Source organism: Rhinoderma darwinii, chromosome 2 (assembly GCF_050947455.1).
Source record: "Rhinoderma darwinii isolate aRhiDar2 chromosome 2, aRhiDar2.hap1, whole genome shotgun sequence".
Lineage (NCBI taxonomy): Eukaryota > Metazoa > Chordata > Amphibia > Anura > Rhinodermatidae > Rhinoderma > Rhinoderma darwinii.
The window spans coordinates 213,696,846-213,716,964 of record NC_134688.1 but is presented as its reverse complement, the minus strand read 5'-3'; the positions used below and the strand labels follow the sequence as shown (position 1 = coordinate 213,716,964).

The 20,119-nt window shown below is 41.8% G+C and overlaps 1 protein-coding gene across 1 annotated transcript; it reads right to left on the bottom strand.

Moving 5' to 3' along the window:
• Positions 1-1,999: 1,999 nt before the first annotated feature.
• MRPS23 (mitochondrial ribosomal protein S23) lies at positions 2,000-20,100 on the bottom strand. Its single transcript, XM_075852819.1, has 5 exons — positions 19,919-20,100; positions 16,434-16,610; positions 8,344-8,418; positions 5,234-5,357; positions 2,000-2,204 (listed from the first exon to the last, which is right to left on the bottom strand). Exons 1-5 carry the CDS (start codon positions 19,960-19,962, stop codon positions 2,127-2,129), a joined length of 498 nt encoding a protein of 165 aa, XP_075708934.1. The 5' UTR covers positions 19,963-20,100; the 3' UTR covers positions 2,000-2,126.
• Positions 20,101-20,119: the final 19 nt, after the last annotated feature.

Genomic DNA, 20,119 nt, shown 5'->3' with positions numbered 1-20,119 from the left:
GTGTCACCATATTCTGAGAGCCATAATTTTTTTATTTTTCAGTCAAAAAAGCTGTGTAAGGGCTTGTTTTTTGCGGGACGGGTTGTAATTTTTATTGGTATTATTTTGGGGTACATGCAAATTTTTTATCACTTTTTATTCTATATTTTGGGAGGGGTGATGACCAATAAAATAGCGATGCTAGTATTGTTTTTTAATAATTTTTTGCGGTGATCACCGTGCGGGCAAAATAATATTATAGTTTTATAGTTGGGGTCGTTACGAACGCGGTGATACCAAATACGTGTACTTTAACGTTTTATTTTTTTTCCTATAATAAAAGACTTATAGGAAAAAAAGCATTTTAATGTTTTTGTAACTTATAACTTGTTTTTACACTTTTATAAAACATTTTTATTACTTTTTTTCTTTTACTTGAAGACCTGCAGCACTGATGGCTGCTATAATACAATACCTAGGTAGTGTAACGTATTATAAACTGTCAGTGTGACGCTGACAGTCACACTGACAGGAAGCCGATGAGGACCAGCTGGTCCTCATGGGCTTCCGTGAATGGCAGACCCGGAGGCCGTTGTATGGCCTCCGGTTTTGCCATGCAACCGATGGCAGCACCCGCAATCGGTCCTCGGGAAAGTTTGTTGTAGCAACAAACTTTCCAGTTTGTTGCTACAACAAACTTTCCCTGCAATCACATGATCGGGACCTGAACCAATCAGGTCCCGGTCATGTCTCCGGGACGAGAGGCAGGGGTGAACAACGTGATCCGGGTGTCAGCACTACTCAGACACCCGGATCCCGCTTTTAACACCCACTGTGAATTCACGTCGGCGCTGCACAGATCCCAGCATGCGCCGACGTGAATTTACTGTGGGGGCGGTCAGGAAGCGGTTAATATTGGTGATCGTATTCTCTGCAGCCGAACCAATCGGTTCGGCTGTCAGAGAACAGGTTGCTGGGGAGCCGCAGACACGGACACAGCCGGCGTCCGAGCGCTTTTCACAGCGCTATGCCGGCTGGAACAGAGATCTGTACATACACGTCCTGGCAGAACGGGGTATGTGCGAAAAGGACGCCTATGTACAGATTGTCGGCATGAAAGGGTTAACAGCATTGGCAGCAGCTACATAAGCTGCTCTTTCTTCTGTTGTATATACAGAGCTAAAGAACCCATTTAGTAACTCTGCCTTCTCTTGATCCCCTGTGACCAACTCCCCATTACCATTATCTAGGGGTCCCACATGTTCAGACCTTGGCTTTTTTGCATTTATATGCTTGAAGAGTTTTTGGGATTTATTTTACTATTCTTGGCCACCTGCCTTTCATTTTGTATTTTTGCTAATTTTATTAAATTTTTACAGATTTTATTAAGCTCTTTATATTTTACAAAGGCTACAGCTGTACCCTCAGATTTGTATTTTTTAAATGCCCTTTTTTTGTCATGTATTGCCCCTTTCACAGAAGGTGTAAGCCATGTGGGGTTTAATTTTAGTCGTTTATACTTGTTACCTATAGGAATCAATTTTGCACTATAATTACCCAAAGTAGACTTGAAAATCTCCCATTTATACCATTATTTGACATTAGTTCTTCCCAGTCTATATCCTGAATTGCCGCCCTCATCCTGGGGAAATTGGCCTTCTTAAAATTAAATGTTTTTGCCCTCCCAGCCTGTGTATGTTTTTTACAGTATATGTAAAATGTAAATATATTGTGACCACTGTTACCGAGGTTTTCACGAACATTGACGTTCCCAACAAGCTCTGCATTATCAGAAATGACCAGATCCAACAGAGCTTCACCTCTAGTCGGGTCTTCCGCAAACAGGCCCATAAAATTTTCCTGCAACAGGTTGAGGAAATGTCTCCCCTTTGCAGTTGAAGCCGAACCATGACACCAATTAACATCCCGGTAATTAAAATCTCCCATTATTACTACGTTTTTATGCAAGAATTATTTTTTTCACCATGGTTCTAAATTAAACTCTGAGACAGCAAACAAGTTTAGAAACCTGAAATACTCTGTTTAATATGTAGTATTTCTACAAGGTTCATAGGTTCTGCTGTGATCACACAAAACATCCACATTGTACAAGTAGTCACATGATAGGAGAGTGTCCATCACTCTTATTAAGAGGTTTCTTCACTGACGCATTTCACTGTTGACTCTGGTTCACTTTCTGTCATAGTCGATTTCCGGCTTGAAATCTAGAAAGAAAGTGACAACACTGTGCATTAGGATTGTTAAAGTTCTGCACTTTGTGAAACTAATGTTTTAAAGGTGTTCTCTTTGGACAACGCTTGCCCATATATCACATTAGAACACACGGAAGTATGAATATGAGGGGTCCTGAATGAGCCCCATCTCTACTAGCTGGGGCAGATAGTCATCTCTGTGGAGAGCCGCTGGCATCCGTGCGTTACACAAAAGCAGATTAGCTGGATTCCCTGTCATCAATTATATGCAGGGGGGACATGCTTACTTAAGGAGAACCTTTCCCCTGCCCATACATGTGCAGCTGAGTGCAGCATGTAATGGCCAGGGCTGTACAAACCCTGAGGCACTTTAAACATTTTTCCTATCCTCCTCCGTTATTTAGGTAACGGTGTCGTTATATTTGGCACCCGATATTTAAATAACCCTCTGAACGGTCAATGGGGCGTGTAATTGGCAAGTGGGCGTCTAACATCGCTGTGACACTGTCCAATCAGCTACGGACAGTGTCACAGCAAGAGCAGGAGAGAGGAGAGCGTGTGCGCAGCTCGGAGCATGCTCTCACTCTTCAGCTCTCGGCAGACAAGACTGTGTGATCTCTTGCGAGAGATCACACAGTCTTGTCCTTGTCTGCCGAGAGCTGAAGAGTGAGTGAGAGCGTGCCCGCACGCAGCTGCAATGCCGCAGCCGAAGATACCCCTTGCCGCTATGGAACAGAAGAAGAATAATTTACATTCTTCTTCTCCTCTTCTGTTATGTGGTGACGGAGGCACTGCGCGTGAGCGCACATGCTCACGCTCCCCTCTGTCCAGCTCTTGCTGTGACACTGTCCGTAGCTGATTGGACAGTGTCACAGCAATGTTACACGCCCCATTGACAGTTCAGTAGGTTATTTAAATATTGTGGCGCCGGTATCTAAATAACGGAGAAAGATAGGAAAAAATATATAGTGAGACAGGGTTTGTACAGCCGTGCCCATTACATGCTGCACATGTATGTGCAGGTGAAAGGTTCTCTTTAAAAAAGGATTGTCCAAAGTGGCCCATCCATTCAATTCTACGGTTATATATTTTGTGACTTTCCGGTTATTTATTTCTAAATTTGTGCACTTCATTCAGCTGAAAGTTTTTCAGAAAACTAACAAATTCTTCTGAGATCTCTGGAGTTTCAGAAAATACGAGCTTGAAAAGCCTCTGGGACGTTTTGGATGGTGACTTTTTTTTACTCTTTGAGTATACCTTGCATAGAAGCATTGGGGGGTTTTAAAGGAACACTAAACATAGAAAATACACAAAAATAAAAAAAATATATCCCAGCAATTCCTCCATTTGTATCCTACTCTCCTTTGATCCTATTCGGCTTCATATTGCAATAAAAACTGTGACATTTATATAAAGAATTCTTCTATGTGTGTCCCAGGTGATAAGCCATTTCCCCTTCTCAAAACATTAACCCTTTAGTGACCAGCCTATTTTAGGCCTTCATGACCAAGCAATGTTTTTTGTTTTTGCATCGTCACATTTAAAGAGCTATAACTTTCGTTTTCCGTCGCCACTGTTGTATGAGGACTTTTATTTTTTTGCGTTTTTGTTTTTTTTTTAATGGCACAATTTTTGGGTACATATAATTTTTTGATTAACTTATTAACTTTTTTTCTTGGGGGGGGATAGAAAAAAAAAATAGAGGCCTGCGATCATATTTGAGGGCCACCGATGGGTGACAGAGGGAGCCACCTCCCTTTGTAAACAACTTAAATGCCGCGGTCGCTATTGACTGCAGTATTTAAGGGGTTAAACAGCCGCGATCTAAGTAAACTTCGATGATTAGCGTTGGAACAGGTGCCCGGCTGTCATCAAACAGGACTTAGACTAGGCTGCCATGAAAAGAGGCTAGGCCACCGCAAGGCCCCTTAGTGACTGCCGTGAAAAGGCATATTGGTGGTCGGTAAGGGCTTATCTGACTCAGCAGCAGGGTAGGGGATGGCATAACATAACTAGCAGAAATTAACCCCCTGAAGTGCCCCCCAGTCCAGTGCTGAGGTACGTTCTCTGCCACTCCGGTCCCAAAAGTTCCTGCAGGAACTAGTCTGCAATAGGAGACTAGGAATACAGAGCACATAGTTGCCTACCAGCCCGAACTGGAAGAGATCTGTGCTTTCTTCAAGAATTATACAAGACTGTTTGTCAGTCTGAGGGATTTTCTGCACGTTCCTGAAACAAACAGTATGAGCACATAGCTCCGGTTTACGTTTATCATTCATTTTTTAGATTTAGTATTCCTTTATCCATTATAGGGACTCACCAGGTTTATGTTCCCCCATCTAAAGGGCAGCATAAAGTAGTGCCAGGGACCTTGATTCCATCGCTGTATTACTTACTTTTCAATTATTCGTTTTTATAAAATTCACTTGATCTCCTGCAGCCCGTATTGGTGAGCTGTGGTTAGCCCTGTCCACCCGAGGCTGATTGACAGCTTTTTTTTTCCCCCATACTGTGCATGGCAATAAAGCTGCCATTAAGCTGGTGGGCAGGGCTAGCCACAGCTCATGAGCGCGTCATGTAGTCTTTGATATTTATGAGCTGCGGCTAGCCCCGGCCTCTGATTGGCAGCTTTCTCCCTATGCACAGTATGGGGTGAAAGCTGTCAATCAGCAGCTGGAGGAGGGCGGGACTAGTCGCAGTTTATGAATACGGGCTGCAGGAGAGAAAGTGAATTTAAAAAAAAAACTACTGATCATTGAATGGTAAGTAATATGGCGATGGAATCAGGGCCTCTGTCACTACTTTATGCTGCCATCAGATAGGAATCCCTGCTGGGTCTGGTGTCATCCATGTTCACCCGTGCAGAAGCACTGAAGGTGATGCAATAAAAAGCGATAAGCATCAACAGTAGGGGGCGCTGTAAGTAGAAAGTAGGTTGAATAAAGTTGACTAACAAATTATTGCATGCTTTGACATCAAAATTGATTTGTGGGATAACCTATTGAATGGTCTCAATATTTAAATATGGCAAATCCACCTACCCCTGAAGTTCCTGCCCGTCTTAAAATGATGCCTTCTGCAAGCAGCGCTTTTGATGTCTCTTCGAACAACTTGTCTTCACTCACTTCTCCTGATTTTTGAAGTTCTGTGTATGTATCCACAAACCTGTAATGTGCAAAAGACAAACTAAAATACGCTGACTCAAGACTACAAACTTGCCAAATTTGCTTCAATTCCAGGTGGCTACGTCCACCACTTGTCTTCAGGAGTTTCAGATGAGCTCTTTCTTTTAGTGCCAAAGTGTCATTTTTGTGGGACATCTGCCCAACCTCCTTAGGCTCCATTCACATTAGCGTTAATGAGCTCCGCCAGGGTTTCCAGTATTTTTTTTAACACTAAAATAGTGCAGTGTGTAGCACTATTTTTGTCATAAAAAAAATACACTGACAGACACCATTAAAGTGGAGATCTCTGTAGCTCAACCTTAAAATGTAATAAACCGCAAACGTACATTATAAAGAACTTTAAGCTCAGACCTACAGTATATTACATTTATTATAAAGTGAACAAATACAAACTAACATTTTTTTAATTTATCTTCATTACTTTTTTTCTGTTTTCTCTTATTTTTAAGTTCATTCTTCCCTGTGCACTGCAAAAAAAAGATCTGTTACCGATTGGAAACCATCAGCAAGAAGGCTTGCTGGCTTTGACAGATATTAATATGGCTTTACTTTCATTCTAATTGTAGCTTGTGTACACATAAACATCCATATATGTGAATCAAACGAAGGATCAGCCAAGAACTTGATGAGATCTAGTCAGAACAAAGCAAGGGAATATTTTTCAAACAAAATCTTTCCCTGCTTTATTGTGACAGGATCGGATTTGTTCTTGGCATAAAACAGAAGTGTCCTGTATGAACCATTTAGGGCCATCTTAAAGAAGCCCAATACTTGCATTAGCGAGCTGGTTATTGAACCAGAAGGACACTCTTATGCACATACTAAATTGGAATAACAAATCACTTTAACAGCAACTTGTGAATGGTTCTCGGTTAACAAAATATTACTTATTAGTGCCAAAAAAATAAAAGCGGCTGCAGTAGATGTGTATTAGAAGAAAACTTATCTAACCTGCTATGTTGTGTCTCTTCCGTCCCTCTTCAGAATTCCTATAACGCTGCTAAAATATGATGGCTTTTTGGGGTTTTATGGCGATCTCAGTACGGTTCAAGAAAAGACATGGGAGGTCTGTATACTGTGACCATAATGCAGAAACTGAAATGCATCCATGTTACAAAAGTGGTCTAAGACTAGAATCCGTTTTTGATGCAGTTTTTGGTCCATTTGAGAAATATAGGAGTGAATAAAAAAAAAAGGAGACGAGTAGCAGAAGTCCTTCTTTTATACTATCCCTCCCCTTTGGGTGCACTCCGGGCTTTGGCATTTTTTATTAAAGGCTAGCTAAACATTTAGAAAACTTCTGACAAGACCGAGAAAAGCCGATCAGAAACAAAGCGGCACTTCGGCCGCTTCATTTTAGAGATTGGTGGGGGTCTCAGTGCTCGGACCCCCACCAATCAAAACTTCTGACATGTCAGAAGTTTTCTGAAGGTTTAGTTACCATTTAATAAAATTGTTTTGTTTTTTTTTGCTTTTCAAGATACAGCTTCTATGTATCCTGTATACATAGAAACTGTATCACTCGGTCTCAGCCAATTCCGCCAGTTCAGCTGAACTGACAGCTCGGCTGTCCCTGATACACAGGATCCAGCTAATAACGATCACATCTAAGTTTGTAAAATTCGCTAACAGAGGTCTACATAGCCTTTAACCTTTATATTTTACAGACACTACATTTTTCTACTGCAGAATATATAACTAAGGTTAATCGAAGGTGGAGCTTCACGTTCAGCGCTATTTTTCTGTATTGTAGAGAATATATCTTAAAGAATATGAGATTTACAAATATTGTTTTTATTTTCCTGATTTGACTTTTGTTAACGCCCTTAGTCGGGTGAAAGATTGTTACTCGTACCTCACTCCTCTCCCACCACTTAAATATAGAATTACCCATTTATAATGATCTATTTTTAACTACAGCGATGGTGACTTGTCACTCCCAATCCACTTTTTACTCCTATGATATTAAAGTGGGAGCTTCCAATTCAGTTTGTTCTTCCCCTCACATGCTGTTATATTACATTTTATCCTTGAAGTATGGCCTGTAAGTGTTTGTCCACAAGTAACGGAATTGCTGCAAAATGCAGCAATTCTGTTGAAAGTAGCAGACTTTCCACTCCGGAAAAACAGCACCATTTCCTGCAGTTTTTTTCAATGCTGGGAGATGGCAAAATCTCCTCTGAAAAACGCAGCCATGCAGTCCACTTTTCGCAGCAAGAATTGCTGCGGTTCGAAAAATACGCACCAAGGGTCAATTTCTGGTCGGAATTTTTACGCAGCATGTGGATGAGATTTGTTAAATCTCATCCATTATGCTGCTACTGTATTCTGCCACGTATTTTCCGTCCGCAATTCCAGACGGAAAATACGCAGCAATTACGCAATGTGTGGACAAGTCCTAAATCTTGAAATATTTTTTGTAACATAAAAAAAATTATTGTAATGGAGCACGCCAATATATTTATATAGTTAACTCACTTTGGCCATGTTTTCACAATGTTCAATATATTTTTGACTGTTAACAATTCCAACATTAGCATTATTTTGTGGCAACAATTAAAAAAATAACAAATAAAAATGATAAGGGCTGGCATGCAATGTTTTACTTATAATATACAGAATGTGATATCTTCAAGAATTTATGCTGGACTGGAGACCATTAACTAATACATGGGACTCATGCACACGGATAGATTACAGCTGCGTGTTGTATAGAGCTATAATAGGGCACCCAGAAAGGTGCATGGCGCCGTGCTCTACCTTCATAAGCCTCCAATTTTATACAGACAATTTTCCATACGAATCAAAAGTTGTGGCATGCCCCATCACTCAGCTGAGCGCACGAGGGCTTCGTTTTATGGAACAGCATCTCATACTGGCTCCACTACACAAACTACGCATTAGGTAATTTTCATAAATGTCATTATTTTTTTTGATTATTACGTTTAATCAGTGTGGCATCTCACCTTTGACAAATAGATCTGAAGTTTTTTCGGTACAAATGAAATATTCCTGCACTACCATAAGTCTCGTAAAATTGGCTGAGGAGAGAAAAAAAAAATAACACTATGAAAGCAGCAACAATATTCCATGATAAAAATAAAAAATATACACAGAAGAATTTACACCAAAATATATTCATTTATCAAGGTATGTATAATGCATGAAGAAGCACTAAGCTTATGTATAAAATAAAATGTGTCTCCACCATATATATTTATACAGGTCGACATTAATTGTATATATAATTTTTGGTAGATTATATAGAAATAATAATAATAATAATCACCACCACCTCATGGTCCTTAACCCCTTCCCTCTTTGGCCACTTTTGACCTTCCTGACAGAGCCTCATTTTTCAAATCTGACATGCGTCACTTTATGTGGTAATAACTCCGGAATGCTTTCACCTATCCGGGCGATTCTGAGATTGTTTTCTCGTGACACATTGGACTTTATGATACTGGCAAAATTTGCTCGATATGTTCAGTATTTAATTGTGAAAAACACAAAATTTAGCGAAAAATTGCAAAAATTAGCATTTTTCTCAATTTAAATGTATCTGCTTGTAAGACAAGCAGTTATACCACACAAAAATGTTGCTAACTAACATCACCCATATGTCTACTTTAGATTGGCATCGTTTTTTGAACATCATTTTATTTTTCTAGGACGTTACAAGGCTTAGAACTTTAGCAGCAATTTCTCACATTTTCAAGAAAATTTCAAAATGCTATTTTTACAGGGGACAGTTCAGTTGTGAAGTGGCTTTGAGGGCCTTAGATATTAGAAACCCCCAATAAGTCACCCCATTTTAAAAACTGCACCCCTCAAAGTATTCAAAACAGCATTTAGAAAGTTTCTTAACCCTTTAGACATTGCGCAGGAATAAAGGCAAAGTAGAGGTGAAATGTACAAAGTTCATTATTTTTTTCCAGAAATTCATTTTGAATCCATTTTTTTTGTACCACAGAATGTTTTACCCAAGAAATGCAACTCAATATTTATTGCCCAGGTTCTGCAGTTTTAGGAAATATCCCACATGTGGCTCTAGTGTGATACTGGACTGAAGCACCGGCCTCAGAAGCAAAGGAGCACCTGGTGGATTTTGGGCCTCCTTTTTATTAGAATATATTTTAGGCACCATGTCAGCTTTGAACAGGTCTAGTGGAACTAAAACAGTGGAAACCCCTCAAAAGTGACCCCATTTGGGAAACTACACCCCTCGAGGAAATTATCTAGGGGTGTAGCAAGCATTTTGACCCGCCAGTTTTTTTGCAAAAATTTTTGGAACTAGGCCATGAAAATGAAAATCTACATTTTTTCAAAAAAAATGAAGGTTTAGCTAATTTTTTTTCATTTCCACAAGGACTAAAGGAAAAAAAGCACCATAAAATTTGTAAAGAAATTTATCCCGAGTAAAACAATACCCCACATGTGGTAATAAACGGCTGTTTGGACACACGGCGAGGCTGAGAAGGGAAAGAGCGCCATTTGGCTCTTGGAGCTCAAATTTAGCAGGAATGGTTTGCGGAGGCCAGGTCACATTTGCAAAGCTCCTGAGGGGACTAAACAGTGGAAACCCCCAACAAGTGACCCCATTTTGGAAACTACACCCCATGAGGAAATTATCTAGGGGTACAGTGAGCAGTTTGACACCACAGGTGTTTTACAGAACTTATTGTAAGTAGGCCGTAAAAATGAAAATCTACATTTTTTCAAAGAAAATGTAGGTTTAGGTTTTTTTTTTTCATTTCCACAAGGACTGAAGGAGAAAAAGCACCGCAACATTTGTAAAGCAACTTCTCCCGAGTAAAACAATACCCCACATGTGGTCACAAACATCTGTTTGGACACACAGTAGGGCTCAGAATGGAAGGAGCACCATTTGGATTTTGGAATGGTTTCTGGGTGTCATGTCATATTTGCTTAGCCCCTGTAGTACTAGTACAGTGGAAACACCCCAAAAGTGACTCCATTTGGGAAACTGCACCCCCTGAGGAATCATCTAGGGGTATAGTGAAAATTTTGATCCCAAAGGTTTTTTGCTGAATTAATTATAATTAAGCCATGAAAATGAAAAATATATATTTTTTTTTCCAACAAGATGTAGTTTTAGATACACATTTTTACAAGGAATAGAGAAGAAAAAGCACCCCAACATTTGTAAAGTAATTTCTCCCGAGTACAGTAACACCCCATATGTGGTTATCATCAGCTGTTTACGTATATGGGAGCATTCAGAAGAAAAGGAGCGGTATTTATCTTTTGGAGCGTAGATTTTGCTGGAATGGTTTGCGGACGCCATGTTGCATTTGCAAAACCCCTGATGTACCAAACAAAAGTGACCCCGTTTTAGAAACTACACCCCAAAAGGCATTTATCAAGGGGTGTAGTGAGAATTTAGACTCCACAGGTGTTTTGCAGAAATTAATACGCAGTGGATTGTGCAAAGTGAAAATTGCAATTTCTCCACTGATCTGCCCATTCACCGCACAAGATGTTGTGCCCCTAGAGAATCTTACCCCATAAATTGTTAAGCAGGTTCTCCCGGGTATGGTAATGCCTTACTTGTGGCCATAAATTGCTGTTTGGGCACACTGTAGGGCTAAGAAGGGAAAGACCACCATTTTGAGCATGGATTTTGCTTAGTAGTAGTTCTGTTTGGGGTTTTGCTGGTATTTCAGTTTATAATGTGGGGGCATATGTAATCTGTGCGGAGTATATCAGGGGTATATGTAATCTGTGCGGAGTACATCAGGGTATATGTAATCTGTGCGGAGAACATCAGGGCATAATAAGAGGGTATACTAATGGGGTAAATAATACAATTATCCATAGGTGTGTTACGATGTGAAGCGATCCGTTATGCGCAGGCCGGTGTCATACTGATAAACAGTTTTCTTTCTTATCCTCCTTTTGTAACGCTCTGCACCATTTGGGGAATTTTTCTCCTTTGTAGTTTGGGAAATATTGCTGGGAAAGTTTTGCGCTGGTATAATACGGGCGCCCTCGCTTCCAGCGGATGTGCTATGTCCCTTCCCTTTCCTAGTTCCTAAATACTAGGGCCCTGAAACTGAAGGAATGTTCCCCTCCGGCCTGCGCATTGAGATGTTTTTTCATCACCGCATTACTAGTGCCGTAACTTTTTTATTTTTCAGTTGATTGAGCAGTGTGCGGGCTTGTTTTTTGCGAGACAGGCTGTAGATTTTATTGGTACCATTTTGGAACACATACGACTTTTTGATCACTTTTTATTTCATTTTTTGGTAAAGGAAATTACCAAAAACAAGCAATTCTGGAATAGTTTTTTATTGGGTTTTTTTCGGCATCCAGAGTGCGCCCTAAATTACATGTTAGCTTTATTCTGCGGGTCGATACGATTACGGCGATACCAAATTTATATAGTTTTTTTTATGTATTGCGGCTTTTGCACAATAAAATCACTTGTTTTATAAAATCATTTGTTTTCAGTGTCGACATATTCTAAGACCCATAACTTTATTATTTTTGCGTGCACAAAGCAGTGTCAGGGATTATTTTTTGCGGGACGGTTTGTCGTTTTTATTAGTACTATTTTGGAGTAAATGTGACTTTTTGATCACTTTTTATAGCATTTTTTGGAAAGAGATGTGACCTAAAAACAAAGATTCTGGCGCTGTTTTTCATGGTTTTTTTTTACCGCATTCACCGTGCGGGATAAATTACATAATAGTTTTGTAGTTTGGGTCGTTACGGACGCGGCGATACCAATTATGTATAGTTTTTTTGATTTTTACGTTTTTTCCCATAATAAAAGACTTACTATGGGAAAAAAGTCAGTTTAGCTTTATTTTTATTTGAAATGTGTGTGTTTTTATTGTATTAACACATTTTTATTTACTTTTTTTTACTTTTTTTACTTGTCCCACTAGGGGACATGAGGGCCTGATGCCCCGATCGCTACTCTAATACACTGCACTACATACGTAGTGCAGTGTATTAGCGCTGTCAGTTATTCACTGACAGCAAGCATATGAGGACACGCCGCAGGCTCCCGTACAAGGCAGACTCGGACGCCATTTTCTGGCATCCGATTGCCACAGCAAGCCAGCGATTGCGTCACAGGGTTGCCGATCGGGTGAAAACCTATCAGATGCTGCGCTCTATTGAGCGCAGCATCTGAGGGGTTAATCTGCCGGATCGAAGAATAGCTCCGGTCCTGGCAGTTACAGGAGGGTGCCAGCTGTATAATACAGCTGTCACCCCGCGGTGATGGTGCCGGCTCTGCTTCTGAGCCCGCACCATCACTGCGCCGTACATATACGGCGCTTTGCGGGAAGCACCTCCTGACAGCGCCGTATATATACGGCGGATGTCGGGAAGGGGTTAAAGGGAATCTGTCACCAAGACAATCCCCTTTAAAGGAATGTCCAGTCATAAAAAAGAGATGGCCTATCCTCAAGATAGGCCATCAATAACTGATTGAAGGGGGGTTCAACTCTTGGGACCCCCGCCAATAAGCTGTTTTACATGGGCCATGGCGCTCATACGAGCGCTGCTTCTCCTTCATTGCGGTCACTGCTCGTACTGTGAATCACCGACAAACTCAGAGGCGGTTCAGAGTATTGCAGCCTACTCCCATTCACTTGAATTGAAGGATGTAATACTTTGAACCGCCACTACAAGTGTGTCGGTGATTCACACTACAAGCAGGTAAAGAATAAAGGGGAAGCAGCGCTCTCACGAGCGCCATGGCCCCTTCAAAACAGCTGATCGGCGGGGGCGGTTCCAGGAGTCGGATCCCCACCGATCAAGTATTGATGACCTATCCGGAGGATGGCCATACATTTTTTTAGGACTACATAACCTCTTTAACTTGTGGTATTAAACTCTGATTTGGAGCGCCACAAGAAAGTGTGATAATGTACAATTGATCCAGTAAGGCCAAATGCACATGGTGCGTATTATGTGCGGATTTGCGTGCAGAAATTCCGTAGCGTAATACAGTGCCAGCAAAGTAAATGAGATTTCAAGAAATGCCATCTACACTTTTTTTATGCACGTAAATTGACCTGTGATGCTTATGAACCACATGACAGGGCTATTTAAGATGTTGTTCGTCCAAAATCTATATGCCTGACGAAGACCTCAATACGAGGTTGAAACGCGTTACAGCAGCAATTTTGATTGTTTTTTAGAATGTTCACAAATAAAAAAATTTAAGTCTCATTAGATAGTTCTGTGGAATTACTGAACCACCCACACGAGAGCGCCCGACACAAGGAGCGTTTTTCCTAAGTTTTTCATTTCAAGTGACCACGGTAAAGAAACCCCAGCATTGGAGCTATCAACTGTGGGTCTGCTCCAGAGGCAAGCACAATGTGTTCGAGACCAAGGTGTATTCACCTGACGAGCAGCAAAGTTAAGTTGTGCTGATGATCTTGCACAACTGGATCAGGCGAGTCATCCTTATTCGCCTTTGCAGGAAAATTCATTTGCCTATACGGTATCACCTTAGAGGAGAGCCATCTCTCTCTTTTTGTTTTTTTATCAAGCATAATTACCCATGCTTTGAGACCTACCATACAGTATTAAATTACTGAATTAGGGAGAGCCAAAATAGGGAGGGATTCCTTATGCGAAAGTGAACCTGTCAGAATGATAATTCTGGGTAGGGGGGGGGGGGGTCTTTATATCCGTTAGGGAAAAAAACTTTTTTCTTTTTTCATTCTCACTAAACCCCTAGATGAATATCTTCAGGTCTGTGATAATACATAGTGTCATAAGCATTTTATGTCTTGTTAGATATCAACAAAAATCTGAAAGGCCTAGGTACAAACTATACCAATAAGAAAAAACCCTGTGGGGTCTTCTTTCCCAGATTGGGTCATTTTTAGGTGTATTTTTATGATCCGACACCACAGGGCCTCTGCAAAGACTCTCTGGTGCCTAAAAATCAGCTTTGGAAACAGTCATCCTTAGGCCTCATGCACACGACCGTAAAAACTCCCGTTATTACGGGTCGTAATCACGACCCGTAATAACGGGCTCATAGACTTCTATTGGCGACGGGTGCCTTCCCGTTTTCTCACGGGAAGGTGCCCGTTCCGTTAAAAAAGATAGAACATGTCCTATTTCTGGCCGTAATAACGGCACGGACAGTCCATAGAAGTCTATGGAGCTCTCGTAATAACGGGTGGCTACATGTGTGCACCCGTCATTACGGCAGCGTTGCTAAGCGACGTCAGTAAATAGTCACTGTCCAGGGAGCTGAAAGAGTTAACTGATCGGCAGTAACTCTTTCAGCACCCTGGACAGTGACTACCGATCAGTATAAACCTGTAAAAAATAAAAATAAAAGACGTTCATACTTACCGGCAACTTCCTGCTTCCTCCAGTCCGGTCTCCCGCCCGTTGCCTTGGTGACGCGTCCCTCTCGACATCCGGCCCGACGTCCTGGATGACGTTTCAGGCCATGTGATCGCTGCAGCCAATCACAGGTCAATCACAGGCTGCAGCGGTCACATGGACTGCCGCGTCATCCAGGGATGTCGGGCTGGATGTGAAGAGAGGGACGCGTCACCAAGACAACGGCCGGGTAAGTATGAATTTCTTTAACTTTTATTACAGAAAGGGCTGTCCCTTCTCTCTATCCTGCACTGATAGAGAGAAGGGGCTGCCGATTAGTGCAGTGCTATTTTGCAGCCAAAAACGTGCTCGTAAATACGGGTGGAATACGTGTGACACCGGACCCATATTTACGAGCACGGGTTCGTAAATACTGGTGCAAAACGGGTGGAATACGTGTGACACCGGACCCGTATTTACGCCAGTATTTACGGGTGGGAAAAAATACGGTCGTGTGCATGAGGCCTTAGGCCTTGCCAAGTGCCCGTGAGATAACATACACCAACATATTTGGTTTCCAAGCAATCAGAATAAATTCAGAAATAAGAGTCATGCAAAAGTAAAAACATTATTTATTTAAAAACTTTTACACAAATTGATGAAAAATTATTTTTTTCCACATTTGTTTTGCATTTATGTAAGATTTAAAAAAAAAAAAAAAAAAAAAAAAAAAAGGGAAAACTAAAGACCTGTTTCTGCTGAAAAAAAACCATACCAAATTTGTAGGGATACATTATATTCCTACAACGTTATAACCAATTAAATAAAAGACATAGTGAAACTGCTAATTTTGATTTGGTCATTAAAGTTTCTCTGTCATCACATTATAAGTGCCCTATCTCCTACATAATGTGATCGGCACTATAATGTAGGTAACAGCAGTGGTTTTTATTTAGAAAAACGATCATTTTTGACAGAGTTATGACCTATTTTAGCTTTATGCTAATGAGTTTCTCAATGGACAACTGGGCGTGTTTTACTTTTTGGCCAAGTGGGCGTTGTAAAGAAGTGTATGACGCTGACCAATCCGTGACCAATCAGCGTCATACACTTCTCTCCATTCATTTACTCAGCACATAGTGATCCTGCATTGTTCACCATGTGCGTTCACATGCACACACATTAACGTTACTGAAGTGTCTTGAGAGTGAATAGACATCACCCCCAGCCAGGATGCGATGTCTATTCACAATCTCGACACTACGGTAACGTTTGTGTGGGACCAGCGTGATTTACAGAGTGATCCTTAATGTCATGCAGGGGTAAGGGGTTGTCTAGTTTCAGGAAAATAATGTTTTTTGTATACAGTATAGGTTACTTCCAGTGGATAAAATTCTGTCCATGGTCATGGGATAGACACACAGGTGATCGTCTCGTTACAGCATGTGTATCAGAGCTGTGTCTTCTAACCATCCCATGACCATGGACAGAATTTTATCCCCTGGAAGTAAAAAATGGGTGTTCTTACTGAACTACAACAAGCAGAGATCATGAAAACCTTGAGGAATTAATACAGAAAGTATATTGGAAAATTGGATAACTTTTAAATTATACAAAAAACAACATTAATTTGCTGAAAACCCCCCAACTATTTAAGAATGTAATTATTCATTACAAAAAGCAACAATTTCTATATGTCAGCAAAACAGGCAAATACTCAACTCACGCTCGTATGACATCTTCGCTATACAGAATTGCAGGCACATTGTCCGGCAGCTTGTTCCTGCGGTTCAGTGGTTTCTCGTAGGTTGGTTCCCTTTTTGGTGGAAAGGCAGCATAAACATCGTACCAGATAGGCTTCTCATTAGGTTTTATAACTCCAGCGCGCATAAGATCTCGTGTTCTATGAAACAGAAGAATAACAGGATAGCCCACAGTAACAAAAAGTATATCTGTTGGAGAATGCTGTAGGTAAAGTGGCTGTCTGGTGTGGAAACCTCTATTAATATCGAAGGGTATGTTCACATGGTATTAAGCGGAGGCTGAAAAATCTGTAGCTGAATCTGCCTCCAAAATCAGCGCATTTTCCATGGTCATTTTTGGATGCTGAATTCAAAATCCAAGCTGTATTTGTCGCTTTTCAGCGCATTAAACAGTCCTGAAAGCAGTTGGCGCTATTTTTACAGATTCCTATTGATTTCAATGGGAGGTGTTAGGCACAAACTGCCCCTAGATAGGTCAGGACGCTTTTTTTTTTTTTTTTTTTTAAATGCAATTATTTTTCTTCAGATTGCTGATATTTCAGCACTATGGCGTTGATTTCTATTGAAAATAATGGAAGCCAAGACAGAGGTGTTTTCTACGCTAATTCTGACGCTAAAAAAAGCACAAAAAATATGCGTTCAAATGGCAAAAGTCCCTTGAGAAACCCATCCACGCGAAACGCGCGTCAGGTTCTTCTTCTTGGAGCTCACAGGACATTTGAACAATAAGGGTTAGTCATTCTATTTTCCAATACTTTTACCACTGCTGTTTTCTGGGGAAATCATCTCCCTCCGTGTTTTGAAGCGTCAAGTACAGTTACTGGCGCCCGAGTATATGACCTTTTGAGTGATATACAGAATTTATATAACTACTTTTTACCTCCATAGACATTGTTTTGCATATATTTTGTCTTGGCTATGATATTGTTATATAGATTACCTCTGCATACCCTATTGTTGATATAGCACGTTACCACCGCAGTCACTCCAGATATGGCTTGTTAGTCCTCTGTACTAGAGCTTTTGCTGCCATTTATGTGCGTTTTGTTCTGTATGTAGCCCATATACAGTTGTCCGATTTCGAATTCTCAATTTTATCTGTATATGTATTTTTTATATATGTGTTGTTGGCAAAAAATGGTAATAGTGTATGACTTTTTCTCATGTATTAATACATAGTGGAGTTTCTATTGAACATTGGGGAGGCATCTATTCATACCTTTGGAGACCTAGCCCCTTTACTGATTGTCCTGTGAGACATATGTCGATATAAGTATTACAGAGGACAAGGGGAGAGAGACATTTATTGCAGGCTGTATGTTTTCCTGAAGAGGTTGGTATCAGATTGGCTTTGAAAGTTTGGATGTAAGGAGAGAGTCTGATGTGTTGGGGTAACAAGTTCCAGAGTATAGTGGATGCATGGGAAAAATCTAGGAGATGAGGATGGGAGGAGCAGAAAAGAGGAGAGCAGAGGTCTTGCGAGGACTAGAGATCAACCGCGGGAAGTTTCATGAGATTAGGGTAGCGTTGTACGGAGGGGGCAGGTTGTGTCACTGGGTGATGGGTTGCCAGTATGAGGCATTAGGATACGTTCACACAGAGTTTTTTTGCAGGCGGAATTTCTGCCTCAAAATTCCGTTTGGAAGTTTGAGGCAGATTTTCCTCTCCCTGCACGACTATTTTCGTGGCGTTTTTTGCCCGCGGCCATTGAGCGCCGCAGGCATAAAATGGCGCAAAATACGCTTTCTCTGCCTCCCATTGAAGTCAATGGGAGGTCAGAGGCGTAAACTCCCGAAGATAGGTCACGTCCCTTCTTTCTCCCGCGAGACGGTTTTACCGCTCGCGGGAAAAATACGCCTCCACCTCCCATTGAAATCAATGGGAGGCATTTTAGGGCCGTTTTTGACGAGTTCTGCGGCGCGTTTTCCGCGTCAAAAAACTCTGTGTGAACAGAGCCTTAGAGGAACGACGGGGTGGTGGATTAAGCAGGCAGCAAAGTTGTGGGTTGGAGTGGAGGGTCGCAAGAGTGTTAGAGAAGGATGTTGCACTAGTCTAGGTGAGATGAGGTACATGTAACAGCATTTCATACCTCCCAACCGTCCTGGATCCGGCGGGACAGTTCCGGTTTCTCACCGCTGTCCCGGGCAGTCTGCAAAATGTCCCACTGGGCGCTGCATCAAAACAGCTGATCGCTGCTGACTGCAGCAGCGATCAGAAGAAGGCAGGAGTTTTGTGGCGGTGTTCTCACTGGGATCGATGCCGGCCCGGGAGTGGACCAGTCCAGTCACCTGATCTGCCACCTGAAGTCATCTGTCAGGTGACTGGACTGGTCCACTCCCGGACCGGCATCGACACCAGTGAGAATGCAGCTGCAAGACTCCTGCCTTATTCTGACGGTGAGTGGCGTCAAAGCAGAGCAGAGAGTGGCAGCAGTAGGCTACCTCTACCGCTCTCTGCTCTGGCAGCAATGTGGCGCTACCCACAGGGGGGCTGTGTGTGGCGCTACCCACAGGGGGGCTGTGTGTGGCGCTACCCACAGGGGGGCTGTGTGTGGCGCTACCCACAGGGGGGCTGTGTGTGGGGCTACCCACAGGGGGGCTGTGTGTGGGGCTACCCACAGGGGGGCTGTGTGTGGCGCTACCCACAGGGGGGCTGTGTGTGGCGCTACCCACAGGGGGGCTGTGTGTGGCGCTACCCACAGGGGGGCTACCCACAGGAAAAGTAACATAATAGCAGATTTGGTAAATGTTTTTAATGTGGAAGCAAGAGGTGGTAAGGGCTTGGACGAGTGATCTGAAGGACAGGGCTCAAGGTTATCTTGAGGTCGCAGACTTGTGAGACTGCGGAATGTGTAGAGCTATTTTCTTAGAACTCTGCATTGGTCCATTACTCTGTTGTTCCTCCTGAAAATGTATGAATAAATTCACAACTACCGTAGATGTTACCATTCCCCTTGTCAAAGGGCAATGTCCATACACAGCCTGTGAAAACTGATTGGACATGGTCAGTCGATGTAGGGACACAACCCCAACTGGTTACACCCAGTTGTCAATTTATACATTTCTGGGAGGAATAACAGTGGGAACAACGTAAGGTTCTCAGAAAAGATGCGTCTGAATTATTTCATTTGGAATACAATAATTTACTAAAACAGACATGTCAGGAGAGTGGACATGTCCTCTTTAAATGATACATTGAGATGTTAGAGGATGCTATTGGTGCAGTCTATTGCTAGAACAGAATGTGCGGTAATGATTTTCTCCTAAGACCAGTGGGGGTCAATGACATGCCAAAAGTACACACATTCAATGTGATCATGATGCAAAGAGAATTCACTTGTATATACTTTAACTGATATAAGTGAGTATGTTAGCTAAACCCCAAGCACTACACCATAATGCAGCCCAGACAGTAAAATCTCCCTCTAATAAGGAAGCACGTTGTGTACCTGGTGAACACACTTCCCAGCTTCTCCAGTCTGCTGCCAGCCATGCTGCGGATGATGTTCTTCCCGATCCGTCAAATCCAAGAATCGGTCATCCATAACTTGTTCTGGCTGCAGAATTCACAGCGACCATATTTAATACTGGCGAAAGCTGCCCAAAAGTCACCTAATAGAATAGGCAATGCGTAGTATTATTAAATAAGA

What these genes read in the sequence shown, in the direction of transcription:
- MRPS23 (XM_075852819.1), bottom strand. Translation starts at nt 19,962, where the DNA reads ATGGCTGGCAGCAGACTGGAGAAGCTGGGAAGTGTGTTCACCAG. An exon ending in CTGGGAAGTGTGTTCACCAG is followed by an intron (nt 16,611 to 19,918) that starts GTACACAACGTG and finishes TCTGTTTCATAG; the next exon opens with AACACGAGATCTTATGCGCG. An exon ending in AGCGAAGATGTCATACGAGC is followed by an intron (nt 8,419 to 16,433) that starts GTGAGTTGAGTA and finishes TTCTCTCCTCAG; the next exon opens with CCAATTTTACGAGACTTATG.